Source organism: Xiphophorus maculatus, chromosome 13 (genome assembly GCF_002775205.1).
Source record: "Xiphophorus maculatus strain JP 163 A chromosome 13, X_maculatus-5.0-male, whole genome shotgun sequence".
Lineage (NCBI taxonomy): Eukaryota > Metazoa > Chordata > Actinopteri > Cyprinodontiformes > Poeciliidae > Xiphophorus > Xiphophorus maculatus.
In genome coordinates, this window is record NC_036455.1 from 5543114 (window position 1) to 5558799 (window position 15686).

Here is a 15686-nt window from a genome sequence, read left to right on the forward strand (position 1 = left end):
TCCCGTCACTTTAAATCCAAAGAAGCTGCTGGTGGCCACGCCCCCAACTCAAAGTTTACAATCGCATAGAAAAATGGCTGCAAACAGATGCTGAGTTACATGACTGCATCTCTTTGACAAGCAGTAGTGGAGACTCCTACACAACCAACGAGAATGCAGCAAGTGGTTTCTGAATAGTAGGTCGACAAAAAAACACTCGTCTTTTCCAGCAGCCATTGTACTGCTGGAAGCGGTTTTACCGCTTCATGTGCTGGGCATGAAGTGGTAAAACCAGCTGACCAAACATGTTGGAGCTCAGCTTGGGTTGCTAGGTAACTGCGTTGTGCCTTAATGGAGGCTTTTGAAACGGCTCATTTTCCAGACACCAAAAAAACATTGACTTATTGCCCCAAAACATGGTTGGATGTTTATTTAAGAAACAGCAGAGACACAAATGGAAGCACAAAAAAGAGCAAAATGTGAATTTCTCTAAAAACGTTCCATTTACTGAAAATATGTCACTGAATATATTTTGGGGACAGGATGGGTAAAAAAAAGTGAAGCAAAAGAGGAAGATTTTCTGGTGAAATGAATCTTGCACATGGGTGGAAGGGAAATACAGTGTGAGTTTGAAGCGTAACATCAGCCTGGAGCTCAAAGCAGAACAACAGAAAATAATCTTGTTCTTCTGTCTGTGTCTCAGATCCCTCACTTCTTATCTCTATTAGAGTTTCCAACTTCCTGTACTTCTTCCTGTCCTGCATCTTTATCTCTTCTGTACTAAACCTGGTGTTTAGAGTCAGACTCTGATGTCTGTTGTTGATATTTCTCAGTGACAGAAGTGTAACGTAAAAAAGTTAAAGTACTTCATTACTGTACTTAAGTAGATTTTTAAGGCACTTGAGTATGTATCTAAATATCTGAGAAAGATTTTGTATATTAAATGTAATGAACATGTTTTGTATATCATTCACTGCAAAAACAGCAAATATTATAAAGTACTTTTAGTCTATTTTCTAGTGAAAATATCTTATTACATTTGAAATAAGACTAAATTAACTTACCAGCAAGTTATGGCAGCTTGTATTAAGTCAGTAGTTCCTTAATATTGATGAAACAGGTCTAGTTCAATTGGATAAACTTACTTATAACAAGACAATTTCCCCAAGTTATAAGTGAAATAATCTGAAAATTAAACTTTTCATCAATACCAAGGAATTATCTACTTAAAACAAGCTCATATATTTTGTTTATAAGTTAAAGTTAGCTTTGTCTTAATTTAAGTGTACTAAGTTGGTTGCTCTACAAAACTATAAAAAATACTTGCTGATTTTGTGTTTTTGCAGTGTATATTTTGGTCAGTGAAGAATAATGGCGGACCTTTAACGGTGGGAAGTTCCTGCTGGTGTTTCCTCTCATTTAACGTTTAGTAGGTGGAAAAGAACCAACTGGACTTTTGGCGGGAGGGGTTCTGATCAGGCCCCATATTGTCTGCTTTGCTCTCCAACGTTCCTGAATGTTTGTTGTGGCTGAAAGTCTGCGAACAAACAACGAGAGTTTCAAACAGAGTAATGGAGTTGTGTGTTTCCAAGGTTTTCCTGTTTCCATGAGAGTAATTTGGTGATTATCTGATCGTGAAGCGGATTTCTGCTGGAGGGCGGTCAGTTATGAAATGACTTCTGCAGAGTTACGATGCTGAAACGCTGAGGGAGGAGGCAGGCGGCTCGGGGAAATGCTGCTCTGTTGTTTTGCCCACAGATCCTCTGTGTTTCTCAACATTTTGAGAAGGCGTGTGGCAAACAGACTGATCCTTATTCACCGAACTGCGGCGGAGAAACGAAAAGAAATAGCAAAAGAAAAAAACGACATATTTGAACAATCAGTGCCGAAAGAAAAAGTTCACCTGCTTGGAAGTTTTACCTCTTACAAATCAGTTATTATCAACAAAATTTTGCTTTTCTGACAAAAGAAATAAATTTTAAAAAACTCCTTACATTTGAAATGAAAACTGATTTCTACAAAGTAATGAAAAATAAGTAAAAATATTTTAAGGGAACCTATAATGCAAAATGCACATTTATATACTTCCATTTGGGTTTTTATTGCTTCTGAAAACAAACCAAGAGCTTAAAAAAAATCATTCAGATGTTTTTTGCTCTAAGTTCATGTTTTTTATGTCCAGAAAATGGGTAGTTTCCAAACATCACAAGTCAGTGGGCACTGTGCTGTTACCTAGCAACCCTACCTCTACCCCTACTTAGCAACCAAAGCTGAACTCGAGCGCGTTTGGTCAGCTGGTTTTACCGCTGTATGCACAGTACAATGGCTGCTGGAAAAGACGAGGGTAACACTTTATTTGACGGGTTGTGAATAAGACAGTCATGACTCTGTCATAAAAATAATACCTTTCATGAACATGAGTAAGTCTTTATGAATATTTAGGACTGTTATCAGTAAGTGTCATTCTGTAAGTCATGACACAATTAACACAAAGTTGACATTATTCAAAATGTCTTTGTTTTACTTAAAGTTTAAGTAAAATTTAGGTAAAATTGACTGACTGAAGTTAAATTAGGTCAGTCACATTCTCTGAATCCCATCCCTTTCCGTTAAAGGGAGTGAATATTTATGCAAGCACTTATTCTACATTACATATTTTTATTTAATTGTTATTTTTGTGGAAATCAATTTTCACTTTGACATTAAAGGTTTTGTTTTTGTACATTTTTACGGGCAAAAAGCCAAATTTTCTTGATCAGATCGATTTGCTTTGATAAATCAATCTTTTCCTATTTCCTAGAAAGGAAAGCCTTTTTCTTTTCTAGGAAATGTGTTTGTACACCCTTTCCTAGAAAAAGGGTGTAAAAACTTTTTCTAGGGACTGTACTGCAAAGAAATAAACTTTTTCTTCCAATCAAATAAATGTAAAAAACTAGTAATAATTATAGTGACGACTTCCTTCTTCTGTTTAAAACTTTAACTGTCTTTTTCTCCGGGTGTTTTTAAGATTTTCTGTTGAATATTTAAACAGCAATTAAAACATCTTCTTATTTCCAAAACATCCAAATCATATTACTTTAATGGACTTTACATTTGTTCGACTGTGATGGTCAGGTTACTCATCTGACTCATTGATGTTTATATTTTTAACACACTGACTCAGTGGCTGTTGGACTCTGGTCGTGTGATTCAGTGAACATGTTTTATTAAATAATGTAACTGCATATTTTAAACATTAAATAAAAAAATAGTTATGTATCTAATGACATATTGTTGACATTTTTAGTCTGAAAAATGAAATCGTTTTGTTTATTTTAAGAAAGTTCTTCTTATTGGCTGTACAACAAAGTCTGCTTCTGATTGGTTGATCAGTTCCTTGTGACGGCTCCTGCTCTAGAAGCTAATTCTCATGTTTGGATTTAGTAACCAACACATTTCATATTATTAGAAAAAATATATACAAATGGCACCAAGACTAGACGACTACAGTAAAAGAAAAAAAAATTGAAAATGAAAAGTTTTTCCTCTTTAGAAGCAGCTATAAAATGTCAAATTTGTTCTCAAATAGTTGTGGCACCAATCAGGCGTCAAAGATGCTAATGTTGCTAATGTTGCTTTCATAGACAAAAATAATTTCACAGATTCTTATGAGGTTCAGCTCTGGTGAATAAAACCCTGAATCCTTTTGGCAGTGTGGGTGGAACAAAGTCCAGTTAGGAAATGAAATCAGCATCTCAATAACTGATCAATAACTAATCAATATAGATACTTCTGATGTTGCCTCTGGTTTAGAAGTGGCTTAACAAAGAGAAATGTGACAGTTGTTGCTGAGACACCCTTCTGTGCCACAGTTCTTCCTTCCATTCAACTTTCCATTTTATGATGAATTACTAGGGTCACACTAAGAAGTAAAATAATATAAAATCACAAGAATAAAGTTATAAAATTATGAAAATAATTTCATAATGTGAATAAAGTTGTAATACTATGACTATTCTCAAATTATTACGACTTTAATGTCAAATTATGACTGTTTTTTACATATTATTACGACTTTATTCTCATATTATTTTCTACTTTATTCTTGTACAACTTTATTCTTTCAATATGACTTTATTCTGATAATTTTATGACTATTCTCATAATATTATGACTTCATCGTATCACTTAGTCATATCTAATAATGTAGAATATGTTTTCCAATGGGGCCCATTTATCAGGTCAAAAGTGACTTTTGTAAATAATTTTTGAGCAGATATTAAATATATTATTTATTAAGCTCATATGTTTATATTTTAAAATGTTTTAATTGGTCAGTGACAGTCTCTTGGAAATCATTTCTGTATTAAAATCATATTCTGTGGATCTAATTTCTAGATAAATTAGTAACCTATAGAAAAATGTAAGCTACAATATGTAATATTCTAATTAACATGGATTATTATTTATTTTTTACTCTACTATGCCACATAAAAGTTATACAAAACCAAATTGCTGCAACAGGGTGTGGAAAAATTCCCCAACTGCAACATCTGATTCTAAGTCAAACACTGTCTGCGTTTAGAAACCGTCTCAGCTCGGTGCGTCAGCCTGTGACTCCTCTGGCGTTCAAACAACTCATAAAACAGGAGGCGGAGGAGAAGGGAAGGTCCCAGGCTGTGGTTTGAGGTTATCCTGAGTCAAGAGGAAGACTCCTCCTCTTCTTCCACTGCAGAAACTTAGCAGCCACATGAGGAAAACCCAGACTTTCCAGTCATTTCCAATGGCAGCTGAAATACGGCCTTCATATGTTCAAGCTGTGTGTAGAAGCAGTTTTAATTTCCTGCTTGCGTCTCTGCAGGAGGACGACTGAACAGTAGCCAGGAGGTAAACATAACCATAGCAACAGCACTGCAATCTTGTGATTTTGTGTTAATGCTGTGGAAATCTGCCCACTTAACTGCTGTTTGTCAAGAGTCATGTGAAATATCCCTGCAGCCACACCCCAAAACAGGAAAACGCCCTTTCTTCTCTACAGGAAAAAACACACACAGACATTTGGGATTCAGAAATAGTTTGGTGAGGAATCATATGTGAATCTGTGTCCAAAAACATCAGAATTGGCAACTTTTATGGAAAAGATGTTTGTAAATAATTTGCTCCACCATGACAGTCCTCCCCATACATATGTATTCATTTTTAAGCCCTAAAATGTCAATTTATACAAATAAAGCAGAAAATGAAGTTATTCCCACCATCCTATTTATTCAAATTGATACTTTCTTAAGCATTATTGTAACCTGGGAATGTCCAAAATCAGAAAAAAAAACATTGATATTTGTATATTTATCAAAAGTAGATATATTTATCTAATTTCTGTAAATAATACTCATTGGTACATAATTTGCCCTACACATGTACCTTATGCACACACACACATATACTTTTTAAGACAGAAATATTACATATCACATAATTTAAATGTACTTTTATGAAATGCAGAAAAGTCAATTCCACCTCATATATTTTACTATTTTAATCCCTGAATTGCCGTTGTACAGCGCAGACAGCAATAAAACGAGCTGACAAAACGTAATGGCGCTCGATCGGGTTGCTAGGTGACGTTGCTAGGTAACGGCGCAGCGCGACTCAACGGTCGGTTGATTTTTGAAACGTCTCATTTTCCAAATCACCAAAAAAAAAAACAGCTGGGTCTTTCTTTGTTTTTTAAGCAGTTTAACTGTTTTTAGAATAAAACAAAGACCTAAATATAAGTATAAAAACGTGTAAAATGTGAATTTTGCATATTAATATCTGTACCGTTTACACAAATAAACCACAACAATGTCATTTTTTCTATCTAAATACAGTTTGAGAATTACAGTAAATATTAATTACACTGACAAAGTTATGCTACAGTAGAATACAAAATTGTGATCAACTATTCAGAAAATAATTTTCTTTCTCTATAGGGCCACCTGGTGGCACCAAGGCTGAATTTCAACAGAGACGACAAAAGGACATGAAAAGAAAATAGAAGTTTATTGAGTTTCCGAATCCTGCTCAGCCTTCCAGTCGCACAAACACAACAACACAAACATGAGTTAAAATCTGGACACATAAATACAGTTTCTCTTGTGTCATAAAGTCTTGAAAAGAAAACACAGTTGCAGTCACACAAACGAGGAGGGCGGTCTGTTGAGTCCATCAAAAACTGAGGGGAAAAAATGAAAAGAAAAGGTAAACAGATCTAGAGAGTCCGTCTCTGAAGCTCAACATAAATAAAAACGAAGGAGAGGCTGAAGTCGGATCGGTGCAGCAGAAGAACGAGCTGATGGATTCAGATTGTCGAACTCCTCAGAAATAGTTTGACATGTTTATGTTTTTATCTATTTTATGAGTTAAGAGTTATTTACTGCGGTTATGGGGACAGCTAAAGAGCAAAAACAGTAGAAACCAGGAGGTCAGTCAGTGAATGCAACCAAACTCGGAAAATTAAACAAAATTAACTTAAAGAAAAAAAATCCAAGTCGGCTAAAGTGGCTCCACATTGTGTTTCTAGCAAAACCTTCAGTGCCAACACAGATTACCAACTTCAACTTCATTATTCTGGTTTGATCGTGAGCCAGAACGTGGATCAGAACCACGAGGGCTGCAGCAGAAACCGTTCAGCACATACAAACGGATTAATCATGATATTTGATCATAATGATGGATAGAAGGCAATAAATACAAACAACTAGACGAAACCCACACAAAGCTGTTCAGTCCACGCTCAGGAAGCCGTTTTAGGGAAATGAAGTGACCCTGTGACCCCACACCAAACAAAACCTCTCCAATATTTCCATTTCAGAATCCACAAAGTTCAGCATCTGTAAAATATTTCATAAAACTTCCATCAGTTTTTATAAACTTTGTGGGACGTAAACGTCGAGCTACAGGAGCTTTATAATCACCCGATTCATTTATTTTTATTTTTTTTCACTACCGATCGACTATTTTAACAAGAAAACTAAAATTTTTCAAATATAGACTGGGGTGTCTTACAATAAATGAGCGTTTTAAATCAATTTGTGATGGTTTTTGTTTGTAAAAATTCTCAAAAATAGTTTCTGTAGCGTCTAATCCAGATTAAGGATTATACTTAAACACTAAAACAAACAAAACAATCTGCAAAACTACGCAGGTTCGCTCTCAGCAGCACAAACAATCAAGCTGCAATTAAAATAAATCTTTGATGGAGATCATCCAAATATAAATCAAACTAAAATCCTCTTTATTGACAGGTTTTTATCTGTTAGAAAGTTAAACTCAGATGTTTGATCAAACCAAATGACATATTTTAAGTCCAATTATGAATCCTTACTTAATATTTCTTTAAATGGGACTAAATGAATATAAATTATGAAGTATAAAGAAACATTAAACTGAAATCAGAGCAAAGTTGAACTAGGTTTTTTTTTAGCTAAACATAAAAACCAAACAAGCCAGCAGGGTCAAAAGGTCACATTTACAGCTTCCTTGTTAAGAGGAAAGCAAACAAAAACAAAAAAACACAAACTAAACCAGCTGCGTTGACAAACAGCGAGTCCTACAAACCATTTATCAGCGTTTTTAGTTTGTGAATGGATGAAACGTCTCGACGTCAAACTGTTTCTGCGGCGAAGCTGAATCTGCGCGGGGGAGGAAATCTGCCGACATTCAGAGCAGAAGCTGCGTTTTTACTGGCGGCTGCTTTCACATGCAGGAGGTTGTTACACAGCGGCATTAATTACAATTGTTTGACGACTCACAAAGTCAGATTTGATTATTTTCTGCACCTTAAGGCAAATTTAACACAACGTTCCACACAACCGCCTCAGAAGTAGCTCCGTGTTTTCCTGCTTTGATGAGTGACGATGAAGAGGAAATGAAAATAAAAACCCGCCTCCCAGCAGCATCCAAACGGGAGAGGAAGCTTAGCAAAGATGGAGGCTCACCAGGAAACAAGCTGCAGTGCCACGAAGCCCCGCCGTCCCTCTGCTTCCTCCCACCTTCTGTTTTTGGCACGGATGAGTTCGGTGAATCTAAAGTGTGTGGCTCTGTCGGCGTGTGTGTGTGTTTCTCATAGCTGTGTAAGTGTAAGTGTGTTTTATTCTTCTGTCTATTTCACACTTAAATCTTTACCCTTTTTCCCTCATATGGGCTAATCTAAAGCAAAAATAATACAGTCTCCATTATGGCGAGGGGGCATCTGGGGAAAATACGGCTGACCCCTCTCCACATGCTTCTTTCCTGACTCTCCTTTCGCCACATTCTTCCTCCTCCTCCTCTTCGTCGCTGCTCCTAGCGGATGGCCTTGACGGGGCTCTTGAAGCTGGAGGCGGCTTGCAGCTGCAGCTGGTAGGCCATGGGGTGGATCTTAAAGCCGTACAGACTGCAGGAAACACACGGTAAGAAACAGACGTCAAACAGAGATCGGTAGTTTCTGAGAGTTTTGGCAGTGATGGACTCAGACCTGAACCTTCAGAGCCTCATGATGACAGAGGCTAAATAAATAAACGCTCAGACAAGATAAATGTGTGGATGAGCCAAAACTTTCTCCAGCTGAACAGAAACATAAATTTGTTATAGTTGAAGTGTTTAAATCCTATTGAACTGCGTTGAATTTTTGGAAAAAGAATTTACTTAAATTTAAAAAAAGGAATAGAAAAGTTAAGATAAAATTTGATAATTTTGTTGTTTTTTTTGTTTAGCCAACATAATTACATGTATTCTTTTCAAGTGTCTACATTTACATTCAAATGCTCTGTGTAGAAAATGTTTTCTTTTGAACAGAAAATGTTTCATGAAAGAAAGGATGTAACAAGTTAGTTCTGTTTAGGTTCCCAGGGGGACGCATTTGTGTGCGACACACAGCGGGCGTCCGTTCTGTAAACAGCCGTTCAGGCCGACTGCACGTTTTACTAACCGGGGGACAAACTGGTTGGCGGGTCTTTTGGGTCGGTACTCGGGGTGAACCATGAAGAGCATGTGGGGGAAGCCGGTGCCGAAGTAGGCTCCGTCTGTGTGGTGGTGTCTGGAGGACTTGGGTGTGTAAACGTCCATACATTTAGGGCAGTAGAGCTTCACCATGGCCTCCCCTGGGATGTCCGACAGGCCTGCAGAGGAAGAGAGGAGATCAACACAAACTCAACGTTCACCACATGAAAACATTTTTATTTCTTCTATTTTTTCACTGGGATGCAGGACCTTATGGGCCGATGTTAGCTGTGAAATTCTGTCAAAGCAACTCACCGATATAAAAGCCGTTGTTTTTATATGACAAACCAGAGACAGTGATGCCTGTTTGAGTGTCACAGTCTTAGAGAGAGCAGATGTCATGATAAATATGGCATTAAACATGAAGCAAGTTGAAAGTGTTGCATCATTTTCAGCCTCCTTTTTAGCATTTGCATTTGGCAGCAGGCTAAGCTGACGGAGTTAATGCAATATTTTAGAGAAAGCCACAGAGTTTCAGTCAGTAGGTATAGGAACAAATATTGGTATCGGTTAGCGATCAAATGAGTTTTAGTATATCGGATTTCGACCCAAAATCTAATATCCTGCATCCCTAATATTTTTATTTTTATTCACCAAACATTACAGACCAACAAAAAGGGGTTTTGATCTAGGAAATAAATATCTGGATAAGAAAATGAATCAGAGCAACCAAAATAAAATAAGAAAACACAAGGAGCTGTACATTGAAATGAAACATTCAGGACAAAATATAACAACCAGATGGTTTCAAAACAAAAACAATGAAATTGTTTAACATACAGCTCCGGTAAAAAAAAAAAAAAACTAAGAGCCCGCTGCACTGAACCTCATTAAAACCTCCTGGTTATTCCACCAAATATCGATTTCTGACTTAAAACATTAGTATTGTTGTTCCTAATGAATATTAACTTGTTTTCTTTGCAGTATTTGAGGTCTGAAAGTGCTGCATCTTTTTCCTTATTTTGACCATTTCTCTAAATTTTTGCTTGTAATTTCAGAGACATGTTGTCAGTAGTTCATAGAATAAAATAACAATGTTCATTTTACTCAAACATAAACCTATAAAAAGTAAAATCAGAGAACCTGATCATTTAAAATGGTTTCTTAATTGTCTCCAGATTTTCCCCTCCTGGCAGTGATTTTCTGACTTGAATTATTATCTTTCTTTTCTCTAATATTCCTAGATTAACTTAATCAAGACAATACTTTTATTTCCACCAATTCAGGAAACATTTCATGAAAATATTCTGACTCCAGCAACAGCAGCAAATCAGGTTTAATCAAATAAACGTTCAGATGCCGTCATCAATAACTTCTTTATTTGAAGAGCATCGTTTTAACTCACCGATGGGAAGCATGGGCTGATTCTCACAATAAACTCGTGGGCAATATCCAAAGTCTCCCTGCTGGTACTTTTCCAGCTGATGACAGAAAAAAAGACAAGACAGTCAAATTGGCAAGATTTAGCTTTTAATTTTGACATGAACCACATTTTAAGGCCTAAACAGATATAAAAAATGCTTTTTTTCATATTTTCTAGAGTAAATAAAGACATCGCACAACACATTTTATTTAATAACTGAGATATTAATGGGTATATTCAGATTTAGTGAGCAGAGAATTGATCACGTGTTAAATTCAGTCTAAAGATTTGTCAGGTTTACCATCAATTTGATTTAATGTGCAAACCGTCTAAAACTTTCAGGTTCTGCAAAAGCAAAACTGAAACATTTCTCCTACAAAATAGGCTGTTAAAATTTACTGAATGCAGTAAATTAATCACTGAGACAAACCTTCAAACATAAAATAAAATAAAATAGTCTTAAAAATGAAGAAACAAATGGAGAAGCCTAAAAATGATCTTCATGAGAATGCTTTAAAACAGAATGGGTTCAGTCAGAGGCGTTTTCTGGTGTTTTACTGACTGCTGCAGGAGATCCAGCTACAACAAAACTTAAGTTTCACTCTAGGACTAATAAAGTTTTTCTGATTTTAATTTTGAAATTCAAGATCATTTGGGATAAAATCTCATTGAGTTTAGAGAAACATTTAATCTGTAAGTTTGAAATTTTCCCTGATTCCTTGTTGCAGAATCTTCCAGAAAAATGCAAGTTTAAGTTGACTGGAAGATTTTGTTCCTCTACATCAAACTCATTTTTATTTTGCTCCATATCAAAAATCTGAATGTTCTTAAAGGGCCGGTTGTGCCAGAATGTGTTACTAAAACCCATCAACTGTTAAAATATCAATAAGCAGCTGTTCCTCCAGGATTTTGTGACGTTTTAATGTTTTTTGCAATCAAAACTGCAGATTTGGTGGAGCCATATGATGGAAACGTTTGTAAGAAATTTTAAGAAATTTACTCGCCGTACCAATTAGGGAGTATAAAACTAAGCAAGGCTGAGGCAGCAGTCAATTAAACTCAATGTTTTCACCAATTTTGAGAAAATTTGCAGTAAAATCAGAAAAAAATGTGGAGATTTGTTGATTTTGTATAAATTTAGCAGATTTGTGGAAAGAAGCTGGAGGGACTTATTGATGTAATTTGGGCCACATAAAAAGCTACAGCGGGCCAGATTTGGCCCCCGGGCCTTGAGTTTGACAACTGTGCTCTGCAGGACAAGTTTCAGAAACACCTGATTAAACTGTGATTCATTCTTTTAAATTAAAATAACACTAAAACCAAACTGAACATCAAAAACAACTCATTTTTTCCTGGTTCAGATTGTATTTTTATATGAATTACAAAAGCTGTATTTCTGTTTTATTCATTTATTCTCATATTCTGACAACATAAGGATCAACTGAAGCTTCAATTATTTGTCTTTTTATAATGTTTCTTTACTAATTTCCAGTTGCAGCAGATCTGATGGGAAAAAAAGCATGAAGTTATGATTTTCTGTCTTCAATCCCGGAGCGTCGGGTCGAGCTGCAGGATAAAAGCGACGGGTTTGGCGCCTACCATCTGTGCGATGCCTCGGTTGGTGAGGATGTAACGAGCGTGGATGAGGCCGTAAAGCATCTCAGCCGCCTGCTCAATCAGGTCGCTCTGGTTGGGATTATCCTCCAGCTCCTCGTCTGAAGACAAGGAGAAAACATCTTTACTAGGATAAAACATCGTGAATTAAGAGGAGGACGAAGGAGGAAAAGGATAAAAACGTTATCTGAAGCAAACTGGGCTTCTTTAAATAGCTATGATTAGAAAAAACAGATGAAAGTCAAACATCTTAATCAGAACTACGACAGACAGCAGTACCGACCCGGTTCCAGGTCCAGGATCATGTCCAGGGCCTGGCGGTAGTGAGGAACCTGCTCATTCAGGCCCGTCAGGTTGAACTTGTCCTGGATGTAATCCTCATCCACCTGGAGTTCAGGGAAACACAAAAGACCAAACGTAAACTTCTACTGGATACTGGGTCGGGTTGTGAGAATCGATTTAGAGCCGTTTGATTTTTATAAAAGATTAATTCATTTTTGTTTGTTCTGAAGTTTTGTGGCCGGATAAACCGAGTCACACGTGAAAATTATTCATTTAACCTTTAAAGGATTCTTTATATAATATTAGAAACATACTAACAAATACCTTTTTTAAAATAGAAAATAAATAATTCATTGCCTAAAATGTGATAGCAACATTCCTTTAGTGTACACTTAATAATTTGTAGCAAAAAACCCCAACAAAAAAATCTTTCTGCTTGACTTATCAGTACACTGTAGGGCTGATCGATTGATTATTTTTTTAATTAACCGATTAATAATTGGAGAGCAAAAGACATTTAGTGGGAGATTTTTAAAACATTTTTTTCCCCAGATTAACTTTGCTACTTAATGAGTTCTGGGTCGAACATATTTAAAGACAAAAGGTTTTGTTTTTTATTCTTATGTGCATAAAACACTGCAGAGAGTTGAGGACAAACAAATTGATGAAAGAGACAGAAATACTTGGAAACCTGGCAAAGAAGGATTAAAGGATGGATGGAAGGGATAAAAAGATGAGCGATGGATGAGCTGATAGACAGAAAGATGAGGTTTAGGAATAAAATCAGACATAATTGCTTCCCATTTCCTTCTTTTACCATAATAGAGCAAATCTGGACAATACATTTAATAAATGCTTATAATCTATAATTTTTCCAGCTTGTATGAACACTGAATGTATCAACAAATTTTAAACATGCCTCTGATTCAACATGACTGGATCTAATGGCTTTTTTTTTAACCTCCAGATCAATTTAACTCAAACCTGATGAAGAGATTCGTCTGAAAGTTGCCAGATGCTGAAAACTGACTGGACTTATGTTACATTGCAAGGAGTAATTCTGGTTTCATGTTTACTAAACCAAATCAGATCAAAACAGGATCAGAATCACAATGGAAGTAGAAGATTACAAACTAAATAAGTAGTATTTTATGGTTTTAATAAATTATGACAGATCAAATTACTGCAAAGAGAAAAGTAGCAAAGCATTGAAATAATCTGGAACCAAACATGTCTTTTAATTTTGCTTTGACTGTCAACAAGTGATTAGAGTTGGGTCACTTACTTCACAAAAAAACTCATTCCCCCTCAGTCCACAAAACCAGGAAATCCACGATACTTCTTCTGAACTGCTCATCTCTAAAAATCTACAACAGGAAGCGGACAAACCGTTAAGCGTCTTTAAGTCCTTTGGTTTAATCAGAACCAAAAGCAAAAATCAGGTGAACAGTTTAGAAATATTTCTAAATAATGTGTTGATCTAGAAACCACAAAAACCTTACAACAGCAATTTTTAAGATAAAGCAACTACTAATACTATTCGGTCAAATGAAGTGGACGTTACGTTTCCCATTCCTCGCTGTTGAATGAATGCAACACATAATTAACCAGAGGTTAATATTTACTTGAGTAACTTTTAGGAGTAATTTTACTGCACCATGCATTATATTTTAAATTGAGTAATATTATGATTAAGTAGTGCAACATAAAATGCAGTTTATGTTGAAGTGAGATGCCTTATTTCACAAGTTTGTTGTTTAAAAGTTATTTCTATCTGCTGGGGGTATTTGGAGATCAATATCATAAATACTATACAGTCAATGAAAGCACTTTACTCTGTTCTAACAAATATATACACATTATATACTGTAATCATTGGTTTCATAAATTTATATTGAAGAATTTTGATTTGGAGAAGTGTTTCTTCTGCCTAACTTTATTGTTTTGTAATCATGTTTGGATTTTTTTTCCATCTTCCTCATTAAAATACCACGTAACTTTATTTTTTAGTCTGACATAATTTAAAAAAATAAAAAGTTATGGCCAGTTACTCAAAACTTGAGTGACATTTTAATAAAATACTTGTTTACCCTTCATTGAGTTATTTCTTGGATAACTACATTTTACTTTTGAGTTAAAATGTGCTGAAGTAGTGCAACTATTACCAGACTACCCACCTCTGTAATATTTTTTCTGAATTATACATTTTTTTCTTTTACAAGCTCATAAAAATGATTGTCAAAGAGGAAATTAATAGAGTATAGCACTCTTGACGCAAAATATATTGGCTATATGAGTGAAATCCAAACTATAGGAGCTAAAATGGCTAACGCTAAACAACCCAGTCATAACCTTAAGTGAAGGTTTATTTTTAAAAACCAAGACTTTTGTTAACATTTCCTCAAACATATCGCAATGTGTAAATTAACAGGTGTTGATTCTGATTATAAATGTGTTTTAAACAAACGCGGTGGTTACTGAAGCCAAAGTTAGCTCGCTAGGCTAAAAACGGCTAATGGCGCAGCGTCAGAAAACAGGCCTCAAGCTAAAGACCGACTTCCGCTCGAACCTGCTTGTATTCCGTTTTTTATTAAATATCCCAGTCCAATCAGAATAAATACGTACCTGTTTTTTAACTTTTAAATCCAGAAAAAAGCCGACTTTCAGTTACAAAGCTATTTCTCTAGTGTAAATAAAATGGACACCCCCTCCCGGTTCACTAAGCAGGATCTTCTTCTCCCTATGGCGGCAGACGGCTCAGTGCTGCCCCCTTCCGTTAGCTTCCAGTAGTACAACACTAGTGGGGATTAAAAATAATTTTTAAAGTGATTAAAAATGAGAATTTCAGCCCTTTTTCAGTCTATTATTGAGCAGAAATCGTAATGAATTTATGAAAATGATTCTAATGTAGGCAGATTTAAATTTAGATTGCAAAAATAAAAAACAGTGGAATAACAGTGGAATGAAGACATATGAATAGTTGGATGTTAGACAAAGTGGATGTTTACAAGTTTTTGAAAATTATATAGGGAATAAAGCCTAAAAATATCTTACATATTTATACAGACCTGAAAAGATATTACATTCAGGACTATCCAAGACGGTGTAGGAATCCCTGTGATAATAATTTTGAAAATAAGTTAAAAATCTTATGTAAACAAATTATTAAAGAAAATTTAAATGGCTGAAGAAAAAGGAGCAAAACAAAAAATGAAATAATATAATGATTAATTAGGTCTTGTCAGAATATTAGGCCAGTTGAGAAAAATGCCAGATGACAATGACAATCTATTTACTAACTAAAATAAAATATGAACATAGAAAATATTAGATAAGGACTTTTAATGTCAAACTACTGAAAACTATTGAGTAAACCTTACTTGTCTGGGGCTCCCTTAGCATTAATTACTGCATCAATGGAACCAAGTCTGTTTTTCAGTGAGTCACT

The 15686-nt window shown here is 35.4% G+C and overlaps 1 protein-coding gene across 1 annotated transcript; it reads right to left on the reverse strand.

The window, feature by feature from the left end:
• Nucleotides 1–5981: 5981 nt before the first annotated feature.
• Nucleotides 5982–14982, reverse strand: LOC102217403 (casein kinase II subunit beta). The gene is made up of 7 exons (XM_005796420.2): nucleotides 14864–14982; nucleotides 13524–13605; nucleotides 12240–12342; nucleotides 11942–12057; nucleotides 10325–10400; nucleotides 8909–9098; nucleotides 5982–8374 (listed from the first exon to the last, which is right to left on the reverse strand). The coding sequence occupies exons 2-7, from the start codon at nucleotides 13593–13595 to the stop codon at nucleotides 8284–8286; spliced, it is 648 nt and encodes a 215-aa protein (XP_005796477.1). The 5' UTR covers nucleotides 13596–13605; nucleotides 14864–14982; the 3' UTR covers nucleotides 5982–8283.
• Nucleotides 14983–15686: the final 704 nt, after the last annotated feature.